General features: G+C 39.2%; 1 protein-coding gene and 1 long non-coding RNA gene across 16 annotated transcripts in view; both read right to left on the minus strand.

Moving 5' to 3' along the window:
• Positions 1–1,764: 1,764 nt before the first annotated feature.
• Positions 1,765–8,421, minus strand: LOC146762014 (uncharacterized). Its single transcript, XR_014942855.1, has 4 exons — positions 7,006–8,421; positions 5,003–5,209; positions 3,895–3,999; positions 1,765–3,321 (listed from the first exon to the last, which is right to left on the minus strand). It is a non-coding gene; the product is annotated as an uncharacterized LOC146762014 (long non-coding RNA).
• Positions 8,422–10,101: 1,680 nt separating this feature from the next.
• TENT4A (terminal nucleotidyltransferase 4A) overlaps positions 10,102–20,408 on the minus strand; it is a 54,185-nt gene continuing 43,878 nt past the window's right edge. For 9 of the 15 annotated variants that reach the window (XR_014942854.1, XR_014942853.1, XM_085537927.1 and 6 more), the window contains one exon: positions 10,102–12,361. Coding sequence is in view for 13 of the 15 variants with exons in the window: in XM_085537924.1 (XP_085394050.1) it covers positions 12,182–12,361 (180 nt within the window). In the remaining 2 variants the exon portion in view is untranslated. Of the gene's footprint in view, positions 12,362–12,447; positions 12,557–16,326; positions 18,404–20,408 lie in introns of those variants that run through there. The other 6 variants (XM_015854370.3, XM_015854365.3, XM_015854369.3 and 3 more) reach the window with 4 other exon arrangements.

A 20,408-nucleotide genomic window follows, 5' to 3' on the forward strand; every position in this document is an offset into this window, starting at 1 on the left:
TTATTCTCATCCTAAATCTGAAACACAGCACCGTACCAGATACTAGGAAGAAACTTAACTCTGTTCTAGCCCAAACCATGACAATAGCTCAGCTACAATTACTTTAACCTGCTGCATAAAAAGGGGCAAAGTGACAAGAGAACACACATTATTTGAATGTAATGACACTTCTAGTACTATAAACCTGTGGTCTCAAAAGCAGTAAGGCCAATCGACAGGTATCTGAGATATTCTTCAGCCTACAGTGAAGAGGCTCATCTAAAAGCACTTAATGGTGATTATGTATTATAAGTACAGGAAGTACCACTGAAACCCAAAGACAACACTTGCTACCTAAGGAGCCTGTGCTACAGATGCTTTTTTTTTTTTTTCTTTTTTTTTTCTCCTTCTTTTTTTGTAGCCATAAGCAGTTGTTACAGCATGAAGCCCACCCAAATCCATGCTGTGGGCAGGGCTGCCATCCACCGGCTCAGCTGCCCAGGGCCCCACCCAACCTGGCCTTGAGCATCTCCAGGGATGGGGCACCACAGCTTCTATGGGCAGTTGTGCCAATGTCTCAACCTGCTCTCTGAGTCAAGAATTTCTTCTTAACTTTCAAACTTCTTAACTTTTCCTCTGGAGCTGTTGCTGCACCTGAGCAGAGACCTCAGTGTTCCAATATGCCATCTTATTCTGGGGTAGCAAAACTGTTCCTCATAAAGAATATGTACGTCATCTATGATTTAAATTCCAGGGAAGAGGTAATTAGTGATAAATTTATCATGCTAACCTAATAACTAAAAGCAATTTATGAAAAGAAAATCTTTCCTGTTGGCATTAGCAGAAGCAATTACCACAGTGTCTTAAGGTTGGCTCTGAATGGGACTGATATTAATTAGCTTCTTGTTAATTATTGTTCCTTTCAAAAAGAAAAATATTTTCTTTTTTAGCCATTTGATACATTCTCTATCTATTCTGTCTAGTCAAATATATAACAAGTAGTTAAAGCTGATATTTCAGTATATTCACTCAGCAGAGTTGAATTTAAAATATAAATTTTGCGCTTCTGAAGGATATCTTATGTCTGGCCTAAACCTCAAAAAAATACAGTGGGTATGCCCCACCCCCACCAGCTTCCTTTCCCTGAAATTCTTTTGATGCCTACATATTGTCTGAACAAATAATCTTCCTTATTTGCTGTGTTTCTTTCAGTCTTATCTAACATTGCAGTAGAAGTCTTTATCAATAATACAGACAGCCAGTTGTTCTCTGAACCTGTTATGGCTCTTTCCTTCATAGCATGGCTCAAGGCAAAAGAATTCCACCCATTAACGATGCAAAAGAAATATGTCAATCATATCACAGATGTAACAAGCTGTCTTTACAAACTATCTGGATTTTAAAAAATCTGTCAACAGTTTTGTATCCAAAATAACCACAGCAGGATATAAAAGATAATACAAATTAAAACAGAGCAGTGCAGAGAGATGGGATACAATTGTAATTACATCTCAGAATTCTTCTGACAGATATAGCAGATTCATATAGAAAAAGATAATCTCGAGTAGAAATCCAAGCCTCTCTCCCAGGCTTTTTCATAATTAAGTGAAGCACTTTGGCAAGTAACGTGGGGATTATTTCTGATTATTTATGCTGATTCTTTCACAATGTGAGGAACATTTTCAAGAATGGATGTAAAAGGAAGGTATTTAAGATCTTAGTCTATAAGATACTAAACAGTTGTACTAAGAGAATTCATTATAAGAGAAACAAACTTCAGACCAATTGCTGTTTTACGAATACTTTTATTAAAAGCCTAATGATGAATTTTATTAATAAATATCAAATAGGTGTGATGCAGAGATGCCTAAGTCCCTTGAAAGCGAAACTGAAAGCCAGAGCATAAACTCCTTCCTTCATCTTGCACATTGGTCCTGTGTTAACATCATGAGGGTTTTCCTCACTTCCCTTGATCTCGATGGGTGTAAGATGGGCTGTAGAAACCCCTTCCCCACAAATATCGCAAGTTTGTCACCATGGAGATCAACAGAACTTGTAACTATATTTACCATTTAAAAAAAAAAAAAAAAAGAAATATTTTTGAAGGAAACAGGAGGGATAAAATGTAACAAATTCTGGCTTATATTCAATATGCAATTCCCTTTGTAGTATTTCATGAACTTATCTCATGAGGTCAGACAAATTTGATAGAAAAGCAGAATCATAGGAGAGCTGGAACTGGAAGGGAAATCAGAAGGTCATCTAACGCAATCTCCAGCTCAGAGTAGCGTCAGCTAGGAGGTAAAACCACATTACTTCAGGATATATCTGTCCTGACCTTGAGAATTTCTAATGATAGAAACAATACAGCCTGTTTGGGCACCCTGTTCTTATTGTTCAGCTGTCCCAGTGGCTAACAGCTTCTCCTTACATCAAGCCAGAACCTCTCACATCTCGAGTTGTATCTACTGGGAAGAACCTGGCTTTACCTTGATAGCCAGCAACTGCTGTGATGTGGTTGTATGTGGTCATACCAGAGGAGATGCACAAGGAGCTGAGATCAAGGGTAGGGGATAGAAACAGTAAAACCAGAAGAGAGACAAATTCATTCGTTTTGCTTATCATGAAACAGGATGCTTCTATTGGGTTTTTCTTCAGATATGAAATTCAAACTCATTATATAAGAAGACCTACATTTTGCACTAACCCTTTGAGCATATTGCTCCTGCATAGTTATGACGAATAGATCTAATCATCCTCTACTTAAAAGTTTGAAATGAAGCAAAGAATTTGACTTGAACAATTTTATTCTGCATTATTCAGTTCACTCCAAATCATTGATATGACTTTTTCAGTGATAACTTTTACAGTTTGAGAACAGAAGTCACTTCTGCAAACTGAGAAGAATAAAAACAATGTGAAAATAGCTTCAGTTGTTGCCTCCAAATGGATAGACAGTAGTTATTCTGGGTAAATTACAGTTCTGTGCATGGGCACTTTTACTTTCTGGGAGTCCCTTTGGTGAGCTATATTTTTTTAAGGCTGTCTTCTCAAAGAGTGAACAACTTAATTAGCAGCAAGATTTATGTTTCAAGAATACGCAGAATGTACCTTCAGCAACAAAGGAGATAAATTTAATCAAAACATTCTGTGCTTCCAAATCTTGATATCTGTCACGCTTAACAAACCACAATTCAGTGGGATGTAAGACTGATGAGTGGGTCTGACTATATTTTTACCTGGATTTCCCAACAAAGTGAATCTTAGGCAATTCCTTCTTTCAGTTGTCTGTTTATATGTCTTCTATTACAAGATTTGACTCTTCATCAGCTCTAATAAAGCCTGAAAGAGACAAATATCACAAAGATGTCTGTGTTAGCTGAATATTAGCAGCTTGATGGAAGACAGTGAATCACAACAGTGTACTGAAGGGAAAGATGAAGAATTAATAGAACTACAGACTTGTAGTTTCATTATAAACAGAAGACATTAAAAGCTCTACATGCTCTCACTGTTAGTCCAAGTTGGAGGTAGCAGCCCAGCTACAGGTACAAGATGAAAAGTACCTGTATGAAAAGTATTATTATCTCCAGTAGCTTCCAGGCACAGGAAAGAAGACATGAAAAAAATGACCAAGAAAAGTTTGGGGTGGGGAAGAAAATTTGGAATAACTGATCTTAGAATAGGAAAAGAGAACCTGATGAACAGTATAGTTATGTTTGGAAGCTCCTTAATTGAATGTAGGATCTATTTAGATAGAAGGCCCATAAACGTTTAATGAACACAAACTCATTTGTCATGATGACTGCTGATGTTACGTTACTGATACAGATTTCTCTCTAATCTTTAGAAAACAACTTCAACAGCAAGCTGAACACTGAGCCCAAAGCTGCATAACAGAAGAAACATTAATACCTGTTTATAGAAAGCAGAGAATCCCCAAATCTGCATGGTGCCTGGAGCTATTTCCAAGACCAGCTTTTGCTTCCATGCTGAGTATATTCTATTTTCAACTGATGCCTTAAACATGAAGAAGTGAAATAGAAGATGATGGCAACTCTTGGGAAGCTAGACAAAAGCTGCTCTGCATGCTAAAACAATTAGGAATAGTGCACCTGAGCTGGATTTACGTAGTTAGGGGACTTAGATATCCCAAAGAAGGAAACAACATTTTATCATCTGCAAGGATGAAACATATTAGCAGCGTAACAGAACTCTGCAAATCAGACGTTTTATTTCCCATGCACTATTTTCAGAGAGAAACCATCACCTTGTCCACCACCCTTGTCCTGGGGTGCATTAAAAAGAACATGGCCAGCAGGTCAAGGGAAACGATCCTCCTCCTCTAACTCTGTCCTGGTGAGGCCACATCTGGAATACTGTGTCCCATTCTGGACTCCCCAGTTTTAAAAAGACAGGGATCTCCTAGGAGGAGTCCAGCAGAGGGCCATAAAGAAGACAGAGCACCTGGAACATCTTCCTCATGGGATAAGGTTGGGAGAGGTGGGTCTGTTTAGCCTGGAGGCATAGGAATATGTTTATAAATGTCTGAAGGGATGCAAATACATGAGGCCACGCTCTTCTTGGTGGTGTGTAGTAATTGGTCAAGGAGTAACAGCTTAAAACTTGAATATAGGAGGATCCACACAAACTTGCAAAAGAGCTTTATGGTAAAGGTGATGGAGCACTGGAACCGGTTGCCCAGAGAGGCTGTGGAGTCTCTTTCTGTAGAGAGATACAAGACCTGTCTGGATGCCTGTGTGACCTTTTGTACCTGCTTTAGCAAGGATCTTGACTTGATCTCTGTGATTTTGTGAGCCATTACTTGTTACAAATAAAACGTTTCAAGTACAATTTGATTTCATCGTATGGATTCTGTTTAAAGCTACTCTGTGCCTCAGGAAGGGTTCCCGCTCTAAGCTGGCAACGGCTAAAAGCTTATTTAGCGATGGGCCCCAAGAACGGCGCAAGAGCGCACCCTCTCTGCAGCCAGAGCAAATTGAATTTAGCAAACTGCGTTTACCTCATGAATAGCAGGAAATCTTGTCGAGTTCAGTAAGGAGGTTATATAACTAAAAATAATCCCACACTTGAGTCAGCTCGAAGCCTCGTTGCTGGATGAGCAACACGCAATAATTCCAGCACTCTGTGGGGACTTCCACTTATAATTTCTCAAAAGCTCTGCAAAACACACATGAAAACAGTCCTTCCTCTTGCATTTAACAATTAGCTGAAAGGAAATAAGAACAAGCACGTTGTGAAGTAGCTACTGCAGCAAACTACTTAAGCAGTTCCTGGGGGGGGGGAGGATGGAAGTCAATTCACATTCATTGCAATCCTTTCCATAAAACATCCTTGGAGAAATCCTTACGAGCTCTTCTAAATGCTGCTTTAGAAGGGTCTTAAATTGAATCACAATACATTGTGCATTTTGTTTTGGTGATTTAAATAGGATTTGTGCCTACAAAGATTACAGTCCTCACAGCCTCAGTTGCTTCCCAACCCTCTCCTCCATGGTCCTCTCCCCAGACTGATGTTCACACAAGCCAGAAAGGTGTTTAGATCCTTTAGAAGAGCAACAGCAGAAAGAATATAGTTGTGAGATGAACAAGCAAATGAATCATTGGGAGAAGTATTTAATAGCCTTTCCTTTCCTGGATATTTGGTTACATGATTGCTTTTACCATCAGATACTTCAAGTGGCATCCTGCACCTCAGTATCTGAATGGGCATTTCTGAGTCCTACAGAAAACAGCAGTCTTAGCACTGCTCAGCAATACAGGGTTGAGATGAGACAGAGTTCTACAAACACTAAAACATTAGAGCTGCTAGATCTAAGCAAACTTCAAAAAATCTTCTGGAAACATCTGATCTAAGAAAAAATCCTAATCCAAAATGCCCTTCAGAGAAAACTACATCAGATATTTGAAAGGATCGGTAGTAGGAAACTGACAAGGCTAAAGGATCAACGGAGTCAGACCCAAATCCTGACTCTTTCCAGAAGATGCAGAAAACCACAAGAGTATGTTATAGCCTAAGGGCACACACAGGAGAGATCTCTAAGCATTGAATTTAGAGCTGCAGGGCAGTATATAAAGGAAAGAAAGAAAGCTGCCTCCTACATAAATCTGAGAACATTACCATTACAAACATTGTAGAGCAAGTAGTAGTTAGAATTAACAGAAATCTCTCTCCTCTTTGGAACAGTCTAAATCATGGTTTAGTTGTTGCTGAGTGATGGGTGCGTGCCTGAGGCTAGGCCAGGCCTCTCTGCAAGATTAATAGCTGCCCTAGGCCAGAGGCCTGGGTTGGATGGGCCTGGCCTAAACAGTCCATGATCTGTTATCAAAAACAAACTAGAAGAGCAGAGAACTCTCTCAGGTCAGCATGACTTGACTGTACAGGGAAGGACATCAAAGAGGGAGCTCGAGAGGGGCCAGGGAAAAACATTTCCTATTTAGAAACAAGAGTTGTGTAGCAGATCTCTTCCTGCAAGTACCTTTCCTGCCAGCAAAGAATTTACTATTTCAAGATATCACAGTCAATCAGGAACCATACCATGAGGAGCAGCAATGAAGTTTAGATCGTCCTGTACCAGTAGATTAGTGAACAGAAATGGAAACCAAAAGACATCAAGGACAAAGTTAGGTCTTGGATGCCAGGCTAGGCCAAAGCGTGCCATAAAAGCCACACTGTATTTTACTTTCTGACAGGCTTAGGGGTATTAGAGGGGCCTGAGATGTTGCACGCATTTTTCTTCCAAATATATAAAAAAAGCACTTGACAGGAAACAATATGCATTTCTCCACCAAAACTAGAAAAGAAAGGCTGGCTATCAGTCATTTCCATGCCACCCAGGACATCCAAGTCAGATCATGTTCTTGTTATCTACAGATCTGAAATGACAGCCAGCTAGCATGCTCGGCATCCCCAGGAGGTTAAGTCACTCCTGCATCAAAGCCAGAGATCAAAAGTTCATCAATACAAGAATCACGCAAACAGATGCAAAGCGCTGGGTGACGGTACCTGTCATCCCTTGTACTTCACATCATTTTGACATGATATCATACAAATGCCCAGCTGAGCTTTGATGAATTTCCGGAAGCAGATCTTCATGTGTCAGCAGATTCAATAAATCTGTTTGCATCTGTAGCTGCTGCCATAACTGAATAGAGAAACAAGAGGATTACATTTAACCAGTAAAACTGCAGGCCTCAGTTGCTGATTATACTGGAAACAGTTTGTCTGATGTGCCTTCGGTTCACATTCATCTTATCTACGAGTCGGACTGGTGAATTCTGTCATACCATCAACTAATATTTTCCAGCTGTTTCTCCTCTATTATTTCTAACACAAGCCATAAATATTACAAAAAACCTAACGCTGTATATCGGCCATACTTCACAAATTTGTCACATCAGTACATGGCAATTCTTCCATTACGATCATTAGCAACCAGTTGAAATAATTTGGTTCCACAATTAATCTGCAGCTGACTGCACCAACCACATCCAAAAATTCGTACTCAGCGCCATCTATTGATTTCTTCTGGTGAAGCAGAAGGCAACACACTGGCTCATTCACTGTATGATACAGGATCATATGTTTTACTGAGCAACCTATTTTTAATAGCAATGTTGTTAGGTGTTACACAGCATCAGATGAATAAACGTTAAATTCTGATGCAGGTTCTAACTAATCCTATTCTGCTTTCCCATAGAACCAGTTATAAAGATGAAATACTGTATGAGGCAAGTCATCCAGTTAATGGCTTAGCAATACTCGTATCTCAGGCACACTAGAGTTCTCCCCCATAGATCATACTAATGCTACGGATTTCTCTTGGTGGTGGCTTTGTGTGCAGCTTGCCTTGTAATAATTCCCATATGGAACTGTTATTTCAAGCTAAGATGACTGAGCTCTTCAGATTTTGCTTCCTTTTTCTTGTTGCAATTTCATTTTCTATATATACACACTCTTGACAAAAATTCTTCTCATTCCCGTGCTACAGAACAAAGGACAGATCTGACGTAGACAGACATGATGTAGAATTATTCAGGTAAAACACGAAGCACAGCTTCCATGACTCATCTTTAAAGGGCCCTTTCATCATGCTCTTTCACCATCCTTCAAGCATGCAGCAGCATTACTGTAACTAATTATGCAACTCCTGCATCGATTAAGTGAAACAAGCAGCTTCTCATTCTTAAAAGTTTCCAGGCTTAACCTATTGTAATTAACCTATGCAAGATGCACTGGAAATGAGGCAAACCGCTTATTTCACACTTGTGCATTGCGTTAACATTTCATATGCAAACTGACAGATCTGAAGCAGCAAAGTATCAACAAAAAAAAAAAAACAGTTCAGTCAAGAATGTTTGATTTACTCCTTGATCAATGTCTGTGATTGGAAACTCTGCATTTCTCAGGATTACCGATTCCAGAACACAATACATACTTACCTGTTTTAACCTATCATCCCTAAAATTTCCAGAGGCATTTTGTGAAGGGCAGGACAAACAACCCCATTCTTGTCTGAATTCTGCCTCTATTAAAATTTCATAAACCTAATAGAGATGAAGTTGCATCAAAAAAAGAGTTATCCTTCTTTGTAATAATAAGACGAATTCTGATTAGGAGAAACTGTTTCAGGTGCCCCAGCCTCCTGATCCACCAGGGCTTACTTTTAAGTCACATTAGGTTGCTTGGAGCCTTATCCAGGCCTTATCCTTGTCCATGGAGCATCTGCATTCAGCACTTGACTGCTCATGATTTCTAACTTCCACAACCATTCAACCTGGCATTCCTCAGCAACTCTTCTTTAACAGGGAAGTGGGGACAACAGGGTAAGTCAACTTGTTCAAGTATTGAAACAGGACCTAATCAGGAAATCATTGCATGAACTTGCTCTTCATCAGCAGCAGTGGATTTTTTTTGTAAAGCAAATAAACAGATGTGTTGGGATTCTCCTGCTCTCCTTCTCAAGTCCCCACAGGAATGTCAGAACAAATCATGTGTTTGCAGTTGAAAACTGCAACTCTGTTCAGCCACATAAAACTGCACATGCAACAACAGATCAGCCTTATAGTTCGTTCATTGGTGTCCAAAGAAATTTCCCAAGGAAACAGAGATATTTGGATGATCTCTTATGTGATTATGAGAAAGGACAGCCATTTTTTATCACATATCAAGACTTGCTTGTCCACGAGTTTCACCTACTCATCTTGGCACCAAAATTAGCTACATGCAGCAGTACAGAGGAGTGAAGGTAGTTCAGAACATTCAGCTTTTCCTCTCAGCAAAGGAGAAGCAGGAAGAAGGTTATCTTCTTACAAAAGATTTTCTCAGAAGGAGATTCCCAAGTTGATGATTACAAAAGTTTTTTTTAAAAAAGCTTTTACTGGCAGGAAGTGGTTGCCCTGACAAAGCTCACAGGCATTCAGATTCAACACAGCTGTCAGCCTCACACAGAAAGTCCCATAATGTGCGCTTGTTTTATGTTTAAAAAGTGGCAAGTGAAGTATTTGTTTGGAACATGGTTTTTAGTGAGGCAGTAAACCAACTCACTGTTCAACTCTCATAAGCTACTTGAGCAGTAAACGACCTGCTGCACAGTGAAGAATTGACAGCAGGTAATCCCTGAAGAAAAAAACAATCCCCTCCAATCATGATTTGTATGACCACAGTTGGACTAGATGATCTTGTAGGTCCTTTCCAACCTTGTGATTCTATGATCTTACAAACAAAAAAACACCCAGTATTTAAAGGATGTTAAAATGGATACATTTTGAAAGCAGGTTGAAATTACAGGGAGGAATCCAAAAATTTTATGGAAAAATTAAGATATTCTCAGGGGATCTGTTAATCTATTTAAGAAACTACTTCTCTCTCCTTTGCACTCTCATGATCAAGGGACCAAAACCACTACTACGAACTGGTTACTCTCTTCATAAATACAAAGAACAGTATGCAGATGGCACCCATCCAACTTCCAAGTTCATTCTGAAGATGTCTGGCACACATACTGAAATTGTTGTCCAAATTACCTGTCAAACAATGGGATAGGGTCAAATAAGGTCAAATATTACTCCATTACACTCCCCATAAAGATGTACATAAGAGTGACTGGTCTCCAAAGTTTATTAAAAATCAAAGAATAGAAAACTTTACATAAAAATATGTCAATTTTAGCTTCCACATAGTTGTCCACACAAAAAATTTAAACATGATTTTGTTTGTTTTAAACCTGTAGCACATAACCACAGTGATAGCCAGGCCAATTTATTTGGTTCACCATGACTGAAGTGTTACATGATACCACTTTTAAATGAATTTCACTTTAAAATGGACGCTAGAATAAGACACCAACTAAAGCCTTCAAAGGCTCTTTAATGTAGTTATGCTCAATATTGCTAGTGTGTGAAGACTAAGCAGTACAGGCTCCTGTAACAGCCCTTAGATATTATTTATGAATCAGCTCACAATTTCTTTTTGTTTAAAATTGTGACGAACCTGGAGCATTAAGACAAACTTTTTGCAAACAGATATGCACTACTCTACTTTGGAATGTTGCCCTCTCTCCCCTCAAAGACCTGTTTGACAGATTCAGTAATAACATGAACTACTTCTGCTTCAAAGGCATACAGCATATTAAAAAGCTTCATGCTTGACACCTCATTTTAACACTCGGATATCAGTTTCAAAACCTTCTCTATCTGTATACAGTATAGATGTCCTGTTAACAGGATTCTTCAGCTTTCTCTGCTAGTGGATTTATATAACTGATCTGTAGTTTTCTGTATAGCTTAAGAACTCTCACTAAAAAAACAGGAAGTCAGAGGGCATGAGACGTGACCTACTCCCAGGACAACTGTGGTGCTTTAAAAACTCAGGGTTAGGCAGGATGTACATTGTTCAAAAAGTTAAAGACAGTGTTTGTCATGGCAATACACACTTGCATAGTATACCTGTATGCATCTGTAAATTAAGTGCCAGCCACTCATACTGCGTACAACACTGGGCTGTGCTCTCCTGCAATACATTAAAAGATACTTCTCATAATGCTTAGAGCAGCTGAAGTACTTTTTATATATTTGCTCTTAACAGAACTAATGCATACTGCTATACAGATTCCTTAATGGAATCAACATATTTCCTTTCTCCACATTCCTTAAGCCGGGTACCTCCACTTAATAACGTTGTTTGAACCCAAACATTAACAGGTTACATTACTAAAATGCGTCAAAGCATGTAGTTCACCGATTTTAATTTCATACCGGAACTTGAACCAACCTTCCCCCCCTCCCTCAAAAGTTTGACTTCTGGTACTAAGAACGCTGGATTCGTTGTCTATTAAAAGGAATAAAATTAAAACTCATTGGTCAGAGCAAGACAACTGATAGAGGCCAGACAATGAACTAAAACAACAACAACAAAAAAACCACAGGGTTGAAATGCTTTGGAGCTTAATACCTTCTTAAAACCGTAAGCCAAATCTTTCACTGTGAATCAAGAAGCCTCAAATGTTACCAAATGTCGTGTTTGTAACACTGCTCAGACAACCTGCCAAAACTATGAACCCAACTTAGATAATGCAACCTGGGAAAGGATCTGTAAATTAAAAAACCTCTTCCCCTTAAATATAACTTATGTGACAATATGAAATTAAATTAAAATTCCAAGTTATTGCACAAATTATATCTCCAATATTTACAGAGCAAAAAATTCTGAACTTTGAAACTAACAGGAACGCAGCAAATTTATTTTTATGAATTCCCAACTTGATTTGCTGCAAAGAAAAAAAAAAAAAAAAAGAAAAAAAAATTGAAGGGGCTGAAGTTTCCTTCACTTCCAAAATAAAAGAAAACAGAACCCACATAGGAACAGATGTAGCCACAGCAAAAAAAGCCACAGCATTTGTAGATGTCCTTGCAGTTCCACTGTCAGAGCTGCTTCGGCACTGTATGAACCATTGTGGGAAGGCAGAAAAACAAACTTCCACATTTAATAAGGCTTCACAGATAAGCACAACTACTTCTTGAAGATGGACTGAACCACCACACAAAGAAACATGCAAAGAAGTCAGCTGCAGATATTTGGCAACACCAATAAAACGATGTGCTAGACGCTGGTCTCCATCCCCTAAGTCGAGTGGCACTCGCTCAGTTTGTCTGAACAGGGAAGGTCATTTTGGCATCTGCCATTATCTGCTCAGACTAATAGGTAAACTGTCTCTGTGTTTTTTTCTTCTCCATATATTACGATTGTACTGGTGGTGTCCTCTGTTACCAACTGGTTGCCTCATGCCTCCACTGTTGACAGGACTGTAGCTGTTGCCTTGGTTATGAGTTCCTTTCATGGAAAACTTCATTCCAGTGTGCTGCTAAAAGACACAAGACACGCACTCAGTTTAGGCATACAAACAACTGAAGCAAAGTACGTATTATCAGTGGTATTTCCTCAACATACAAGTCATTCCCACAGAACACTGCTTGAAGCAACTGATCTTTCCATGCTTGTCTGATTTTAGCTGCACAAGTCCAAAGGCACTAACAGCTTGTTTTCTGAAGTAAATGTCCTGCAAATGAAATGGCGTAGATTTAAAAGCATCCTTAAAAACCTTCAATTTGAGTATTAAATATGCTCACCATGCATCACCATTATAAAAACAGACCGTCCACATTAAACACTAATTGTAGCAGGGAAGTCTCTAAAAGATTCTTGGAAAGAATATGACCAAGTGAAACATCCAATAAGACTTCCAGAAACATCATTATTAAGGAATGTAGGGACATCACTACATGACACTACATGAGCTAATGCAAAGGATAAGTCTGCTCTACTTAGAATTTCACTTAACTCTATAGGTAAAGTGTTACCTCGATCTGGTAACCTGGAAAGTCAAGTCCCTTTGTGAATGTGTATCGACGGCCCCGACCAAGTCACAGCTGTTTGTTACACCATTATGGTGAGCGGTAAAATGGCATTTATTGGAATGTGAGGGTCCCTTATATAGGTATCCAGTTTCATCCTTATCTTTTATACATATGCATGACCCAGCAGGGGAGGGCCTATCACGTTAAAGCCCGAGGGTCCGATTTCGCCTAATACAACAGTAAAGTAGCCATGGCTTTGGAAGGAGTTGGGCCTAATCTGATACATCTTATTTGCCTTTTACACACCACACATCCAGACCAAGGCAAAAATAATGATCACAAGTGTGATGTGACACTTTCTTTGGGAGAATCTCAAATAACTTTTTTTTTTTTTTCCCTGTAAAGAATGTCCTACAGTGACCTAATCACACTTCAATATTCAATTTCTAAACTCCCAGGTCAGACATACAGCCTGGTGAAAATTGGTGAAAATGAATTTGATGGATGGACCCACTCCCAGGATAAGGAATTGGCTTCATGTCTGCACTCAGAGTTGTGGTCAGCAGCACAATGTCGAAGTGGAGACTGGTGATGAATGGCATTCCTCAGTGATCAGTATTGGGACCAGCGTTATTTAACATATTTATAGGTAAAAAGGACAGTGGGATTGAGTGTACCCTCAAGCAAGTTTGCAGATTACACCAAACTGAGTGGTGCAGTTGACACACCAGAGGGACCTGGATAGGCTTGAGAGGTGGGTCCATGACAACCTTACGATGTTCAACAAGGCCAAGTGCAAGTTTCTGCCCCTGAGTCAAGGCAAACCCATACACAGATACAGGTTGGATGGAGAACAGCTTGAGAGAAGCCCTGAGGAGTAGGGTTTGGGGCTGTCAGTTGATGAAAGACTCAACACAAGCTGGCAATGTGAGCTTGCAGCCCAGTAAGCCAGCCATATCTTGGGTTACATCAAGAGAAACATAACCAGCAGGTCAAGGGAGGTGATTCTGCCCCTTTTCTCTGCTCTTGTGAGACCCCACCTGGAGTACTACATCCAGGTCTGGAGCCCCCAACAAGAAGGGCATGGAGCTGTTGGAACAAGTCCATAGGAGGGCCACAAAGATGATCAGAAGTGCTGGAACATCTCATCTCTCCTATGAGGACAGGTTGAGAAAGTTGGGGCTCTTTCTTCAGCCAAGAGAAGGCTCTGGAGGGACCTTACAGCAGCCTTCCAGTACCTGATGAGTGCTTATAGGATAGCTGGGGAGGGACCTTTTGTCAGGGAATGTAATGACAGAATGAGAAAATGGCTTTAAATTTGAAGAAGGTAGATTTAAACTAGGTGTCAGGAAGAAATTATTTACTGTGAGAGTAGAGTCACTGGAATAGGTGGCCCAGAGGGGTTGTGGACACTCCCCTCCCTGGAAGCATTCAAGGCCAGGCTGGATGGGGTTTTGAGCAACCTGGTCTAGACGGAAGTATCCCTGCCTATAGCAGAGGGGCTGGAATTCGGTGATCTTAAAGGTCTCTTCCAACCCAGACAACTATATGATTCTGTGACAAATTCAAGCAATTTTACAATACAAAACTGCTGACAAAGACAGCATTCAAATAAGCCAAAAATAAATCACCTCAACATCAAAAATAACACAAGCTACATAATTAACAGAGCTACAACCTGAACAGTTTCTGAACCTCTGTTAGCTTCTCTAAAATGAGAAGAAAAAAGGAGAACTATGAAAAATGAAATATGAGTACTGTTAAATTTAAAAGAAATCCGCTCATACATATAGCATTCGAGATGTAAATAAGGTCCCACAAAGCTAAAGCCATCTTAGAAAAACCTATTATTACTACATTATTATCACTGCAGGATTAATGGTCACAACTGAACCCATTCTGCAGCTGATAGGAAATGTCATAACTGAAGCTCATATTTCACACTTATTACATGTAAAGTTTTAGTGCAGTATTTTACAGAATTTTACTGTACCATTTAGCACTTTAGGCATCCCCATCAATACCTTACAACACATCCTCAAAATCTTCAAGTTTTGGGGTTGTTGTTTGTTTTCAATTTTTCACCTATTTCCAAATTCTTTGTTTCAGACCCATAACAAAAACCACAGTGCCTGTTTTTGAAGATCAATGTCCACTTTCCCCGCTTCCTGAGCACAACATCTGGAAAAACACTAAAATCCATTCTGTGTGCGGGTAACATTTAACTTCCTATTCACAAAAAAATAAAATAAATAAATAAAATCACTGTTTCACAGACAACAGCCTAACCAATATTTTATCTTTAAAACACTATGAATAATCCAAGTATCAGGCAGTGGTTTATTAGCCTCATTACTTCTAACCTAACAGGATCATATAACATTTATATCAGCTACCTGGTCATACTCTTAATCTGTTAAGATGGCCTATCTTTAAGATGCACTGTAGCAAAAGCTCTTATTCATGTTGTTTAAATCTGGGAAAAAACAAGGCCTAAAGTGCTACAAATATCAAGAGATCCTTCTCCTCCCTTCTGAGCCCTTTGTTTGGACCTGCTAGCTGAAGTCAACTAGACAGCATAATGACAAGTTTGTATTTATGCATTTACAACCCAAATCTCATTTCTTGTCCAATTAAAGAAAACACATCTATGCGACAGAAAACAACTTGTATGGAGTCCAGAAAGAGCACAAACAGAAGCTCCAGCATTTCTTGCCTTATAACACTAGAGAATCAGAAGACTCAAAGTCATGAGGGAACAGGTGTGAGATGAAACAAGCAATGAGAAGACGGAACTCATACTGCAACTTTTCTACCATCACGAGATGGCCATTGTTCTTTTATCTGAATACTTTTAAGTATCACAGGAAATAAATTTTCTGACTGAATGCTATTTTAGAATTTTTCTAAAAAAGAAATCTAAATTTAGATTTCTTACTGAGATTTCTCAGCTTTCACTTGGAAAAAGAATTATTTCAGCATACAGGCCCAGAGCACTCTCCAAACAATGAGTTCACATCAATATGGTCATTGTGAAAAAGCAGGTAGATGAAATGCACATGCAAGTATATAAACCAGTCTGAGATAGGGAGGAGTGATCTGATTACAGCGACATTGGAAGACAGAGTTATGTTAAACAAACTGATCAGGAAATACTTCCACATTTTCTTAACTTCTTATTTTTTTAATTATTACTTATGATGAAAACCTGTGCTTAGAAACTGCTCTTTAGAGTTTCAACCAGCCTTTTCTTCAACTCAGAAAGTACTTTGGAAGCAGACAGTTGGAAAACCTCATTTCCAATGCCACTTAATTCTGAGGATCTACTAGACACTAACAGCATCAGAATTGCCATTGGGGCAAAGCAACACCTCTCACAATTGTTCTGGGTAAGAGCAAACTCTGAAGCTAAATATTTTAGCAAGTGAAGCATAAAAGTTTACATTATCTCATTTTAGCACTAGCATCAAAGTTTCTTTTTCCTATTCGTCTTCTTCCTTCAGAAGCAACTAGTAAATGCTGCTATGGAATTCTTAATGACCATGTCAGCAATCAGATATCATTCATTTGAATGTCCTCAGTTTCTTCTCTTTTCCATCGGTAACTTCTCAAAGTGGCCACCATCAACCCAAGAAATTGAACAGAATTTTCCCCATTTGAAAATTACAACAAGAAAACTGTCCTCCTAATGGAAAGTCACTTTTTTTTTTCTCCCTTCCATTCCCCTGGACATGTACACCAATATTGTTTTTCTACTCACTCCAATAGAGAGTGCTGGTTCATGAACTGTTCCATTCTCCCAAAAGAAATTTCAAGTTGCTTTGTCAGCAAAGCAGAATGATTACCAAGGAAAAACACTAATAATACTGAAAAGAACACGGATCTTTATAAGGAGCTTAATTAGTCTCTGAACTACCTGGAATTTCTCCAGTTAATTATGCAGTGTAAAAATAGAACTGTTAATCACTCAAATGCTTTTTTGAACAAGAAAACATTAAGAAGATCTAACAGCAGAGAATTTGTCTAGAAGGCTGCCACTGATTCACAGTTCTTGCACTGGCACTACCTGCTTCTACAGCTAGTGCCTGGGACCTACGGGTAAAGATTCCTGTGGATCACGTAAAGTCTTCAAAGACAATAAGCTGAACTGCAGGGGAAAAAAAATGCCAGGGAAGAGATTTAAGACAAATTCCATTGTAGACAATGGAATCCCTTTCAAACACTTTTCGGATAGGAAAATATCTGCTGTTAAAGAGGCTGTGCATATTGAAGCCTATCAGGATAGAAACCCTTTCGGCTAGTAAGTTATGCCTATTAAAACTTGTGACTAAAGACCATGCTAGTTTGAGTAAAGTTTTCAAGCTAATCCATTCATTCTCCAAAATGTTGCACACATTTACATCATTCTGAGTAGAGTGATTTCAGATCCCACTTGAACTTGATTGGTCGTAGTCTTCATCTAAAAGAACATGTCTACTTCACAATACAAACTCTCACTAAATTCACTGTAGAAAAATAACTGCTACTGTAGGTAGCAAGAAATTCTTCTGATTTAACATGATCCCAAAGGGCACATCTTTACCTTTCAAAAGCCAGAGATAAAACTCCAATTTTAAACATCTATTTATTGTACAAACTAATGAAGAAAAGCCAAGTAACGTTGCAAAACACTTCTCTTCCAAAATTCAAAATTGCAGCTAAGGTCCAACATTCATTCAAGTTGCCTCTTTACAACCTAACCAGCTCCAAATACGAACTTGTTTTGTACTAATAACTGCAATTTCATTTTGTTTTCACACAACTTTGATGAAGTTAAGCTACAGGACACCTTTTCATAGAAAAGAATTTAGCAACAAAACAGACTAAGTCTATACTTAACATGAGTTTAACATAGAACTGGAATTAACAGAACGGAATTAATCATTCAGGAGATTAAAACAAAGATCATACTTGAGATACAAGTGGGGGCTTGCTATACGATTAAGGATTGCAGAGGAAACAGATGGGGAAAGCACATGATGGAAAAATTTTTGAAGACCACATTAAGCAGTCTACAAGGGAATAGTGGAATACCAGAAGTATGTAGAGCAACAGTAATAAGGTCTAAAAAAAAGGAGGGGTATCTGGAAAAACATTTTTGTGAAATGTTTTAATATTTGTGTAGCAACCACGAAGAATCTGTGACTGAGCTATAATAAGCCATAACTCAAGGCTGATATTATTGAACATGAAAAAACTGCTCAGATAGAGCTTCTTAGATATCTAGAAGTTCCAACCAAGCACTGACTTTTTTCATTCTATAGTAAGAGACAGGTGCCATCTCTAAACAACGTCATCGGCTCAATGAAAAATGTACCCTTATCAGCAACATATCGAGAAAGGTCAACAACATCCCAGGCTGCATTACATTAGGAAGGGTATCACTACAAGGTGAAGAGAGGTGATCCTTCCCCTCTACTCAGCACCAGTGAGGCCTTATCTGGAGCGCTAAAAGTCCGTGCTCCCCAGTACAAGAGACACAGGCATACTGAGGTGAGTCCAATGAAAGTCTGTGAGAATAAGACACTGAAACACTTGTCATACATGAAAAAGATGTCAGAGCTGCACTGTTTACTCCCAGAAAGAGAACTCTGAGGGGCAAGGATCTTACTAATGGATTTAAGTACCCAATGAGAGGATTAAAAGTAAATGGAGAAAGACTGTTCTTAGTAAGAAAAAAATGCTTAGTAAAAGAACAAGGAGAAATGGACATAAGTTGAAGTATGTGGAAAAACATTTTAAGACTAACTGTAAGTCTAAACTTTTTAAGCCACTGATGTCATGTGAATTTCACTGAAAATTCTGACATGGTCATCCCTCTGATAATATCCTTCTCATAACTGGAAAGAAATGGATTTGACAGGTGGACTGCTGAATGTATGAGGTACAAGTTAAGAGATCATAGAGTGGTGATCAGTGGCTGGGTGAAGACCAGTAAAAAGTACTGTCCCTCGGGGGTCAGTACTGGGACCAATATTCTTCAACATCTTCATAAGTAGTGCAATCAAGTACAACTTCAGGAAGTTTGCAGATGACACCAAGCTGTTTGTTGCAGTCAACACACCTGAGGGATGGGGATACCATCCAGAGAGAACTAGACAGGCTGGAGCAGCAGTCCCATAAGAGCCTCATGAGGTTCAATAAACCAAATGTGAGGTCTTGCACCAGGGTAATGGCAACCCCCACTATCAATACAAGCTAAAGGATGAAAGTATTGAGCACAGCTCTGTCAAAAAGGGGCTAGGGATTCTGGTGGATGGCATGCTAGGCATTAATGAGTAATGTGCCCTCAGAGCCCAGAAGGCTGACTGCATCCTGGGCTGCATCAAAAGAAGCATCACCAGCAGGTCAAGGGAAGTGATCCTGACCCTCTACTCTGTGATGTTGTGACCTCTTCTAGAAGCACTGCATTCAGGTACAGAGTCCTCAGTAGAAAGAGTAATGGATTTGACTGAACCAAACATCCTGTATCATAATCCCTCCCTGGAAGTGTTCAGTGGGGGCTGGCCTAGATGATCTCCAGAGATGCATTACAACTCCTGCAATCCTGTGTGTTCAAGACCAGGTTGGATAGGACTTCTACCAATCTGGTCTAGTGGAATACTCCCCTGAAGTGACAGAGGAGTTTGAAGATAGTCTTAAAGGTCCCTTTCAAAAACATCAAGGAATTTCCGAATCAGATTAAAAAAAAAGTCATGAAATAAAAAGTATCCTTGTTGTACAGTTCCAAGAAATGCTACAGAAAAATTGAGAGAACATTGAAAAACATTGCAGAAATCTGACCAGGCCAGGCAAAGAAATTTCCATTGTTTCCTTATCATAGACAACCAACTACCCCAACTTGCACTCATGAATAGACAACCAACTACCCCAACTTGCACTTATGAGGCAGCTGTTTTGACTAATAGTTTCAATAACCAAAATCGAGGGAGCATTTTGCTGTAGACAGATGCACCCAGGTTGTAAGGAAAAGCTAAGGATCTTTATTCTCTTTGTACATTAATGGATGCTAGCTAAAATACTGAAGGCTTGTTAGGTAAAATACTGTCTCCCTGCACACTTAATACTTTGGTATCTTTCCTGGAAACATGCCTCATTTTTTTTCTCCATCATTAGAATTATTACAGAAAGTTACAAGTGGAGACAAGTTTGTTCTAGCAATTCAGAAATCAAGGCCACTAAACACACCCAGACAAGGCACCGGTATCTTTTCACATTCAAACACTAGCTTAACAGATACATCACTTGCGAGAAGTTTCTACTTAAAGGAAATTAAATAGCCTAGAGTTCTGCAAATATCCCACTAGTTTGCGCACTGGAATTCTCAAATATAGGTTAGTGTCAGATGTCTGACACTTGCCTATCAGGTTATTCCTAGGGGTCAGTGTGCTGTGGAAGAGCTCCAAGTATCTCAAACACTTCCCACCCATTCTTCTTCCTGTGCTTCTGACATAGCAGTTAAGTAGCTTAGTGGTTATATGAAATTCAGCACATGCTACATCAAGTATATCTCCA

This window comes from Coturnix japonica, chromosome 2 (genome assembly GCF_054131305.1).
Source record: "Coturnix japonica strain WE chromosome 2, WE-NBRP24, whole genome shotgun sequence".
In the NCBI taxonomy this organism is placed as follows: domain Eukaryota; kingdom Metazoa; phylum Chordata; class Aves; order Galliformes; family Phasianidae; genus Coturnix; species Coturnix japonica.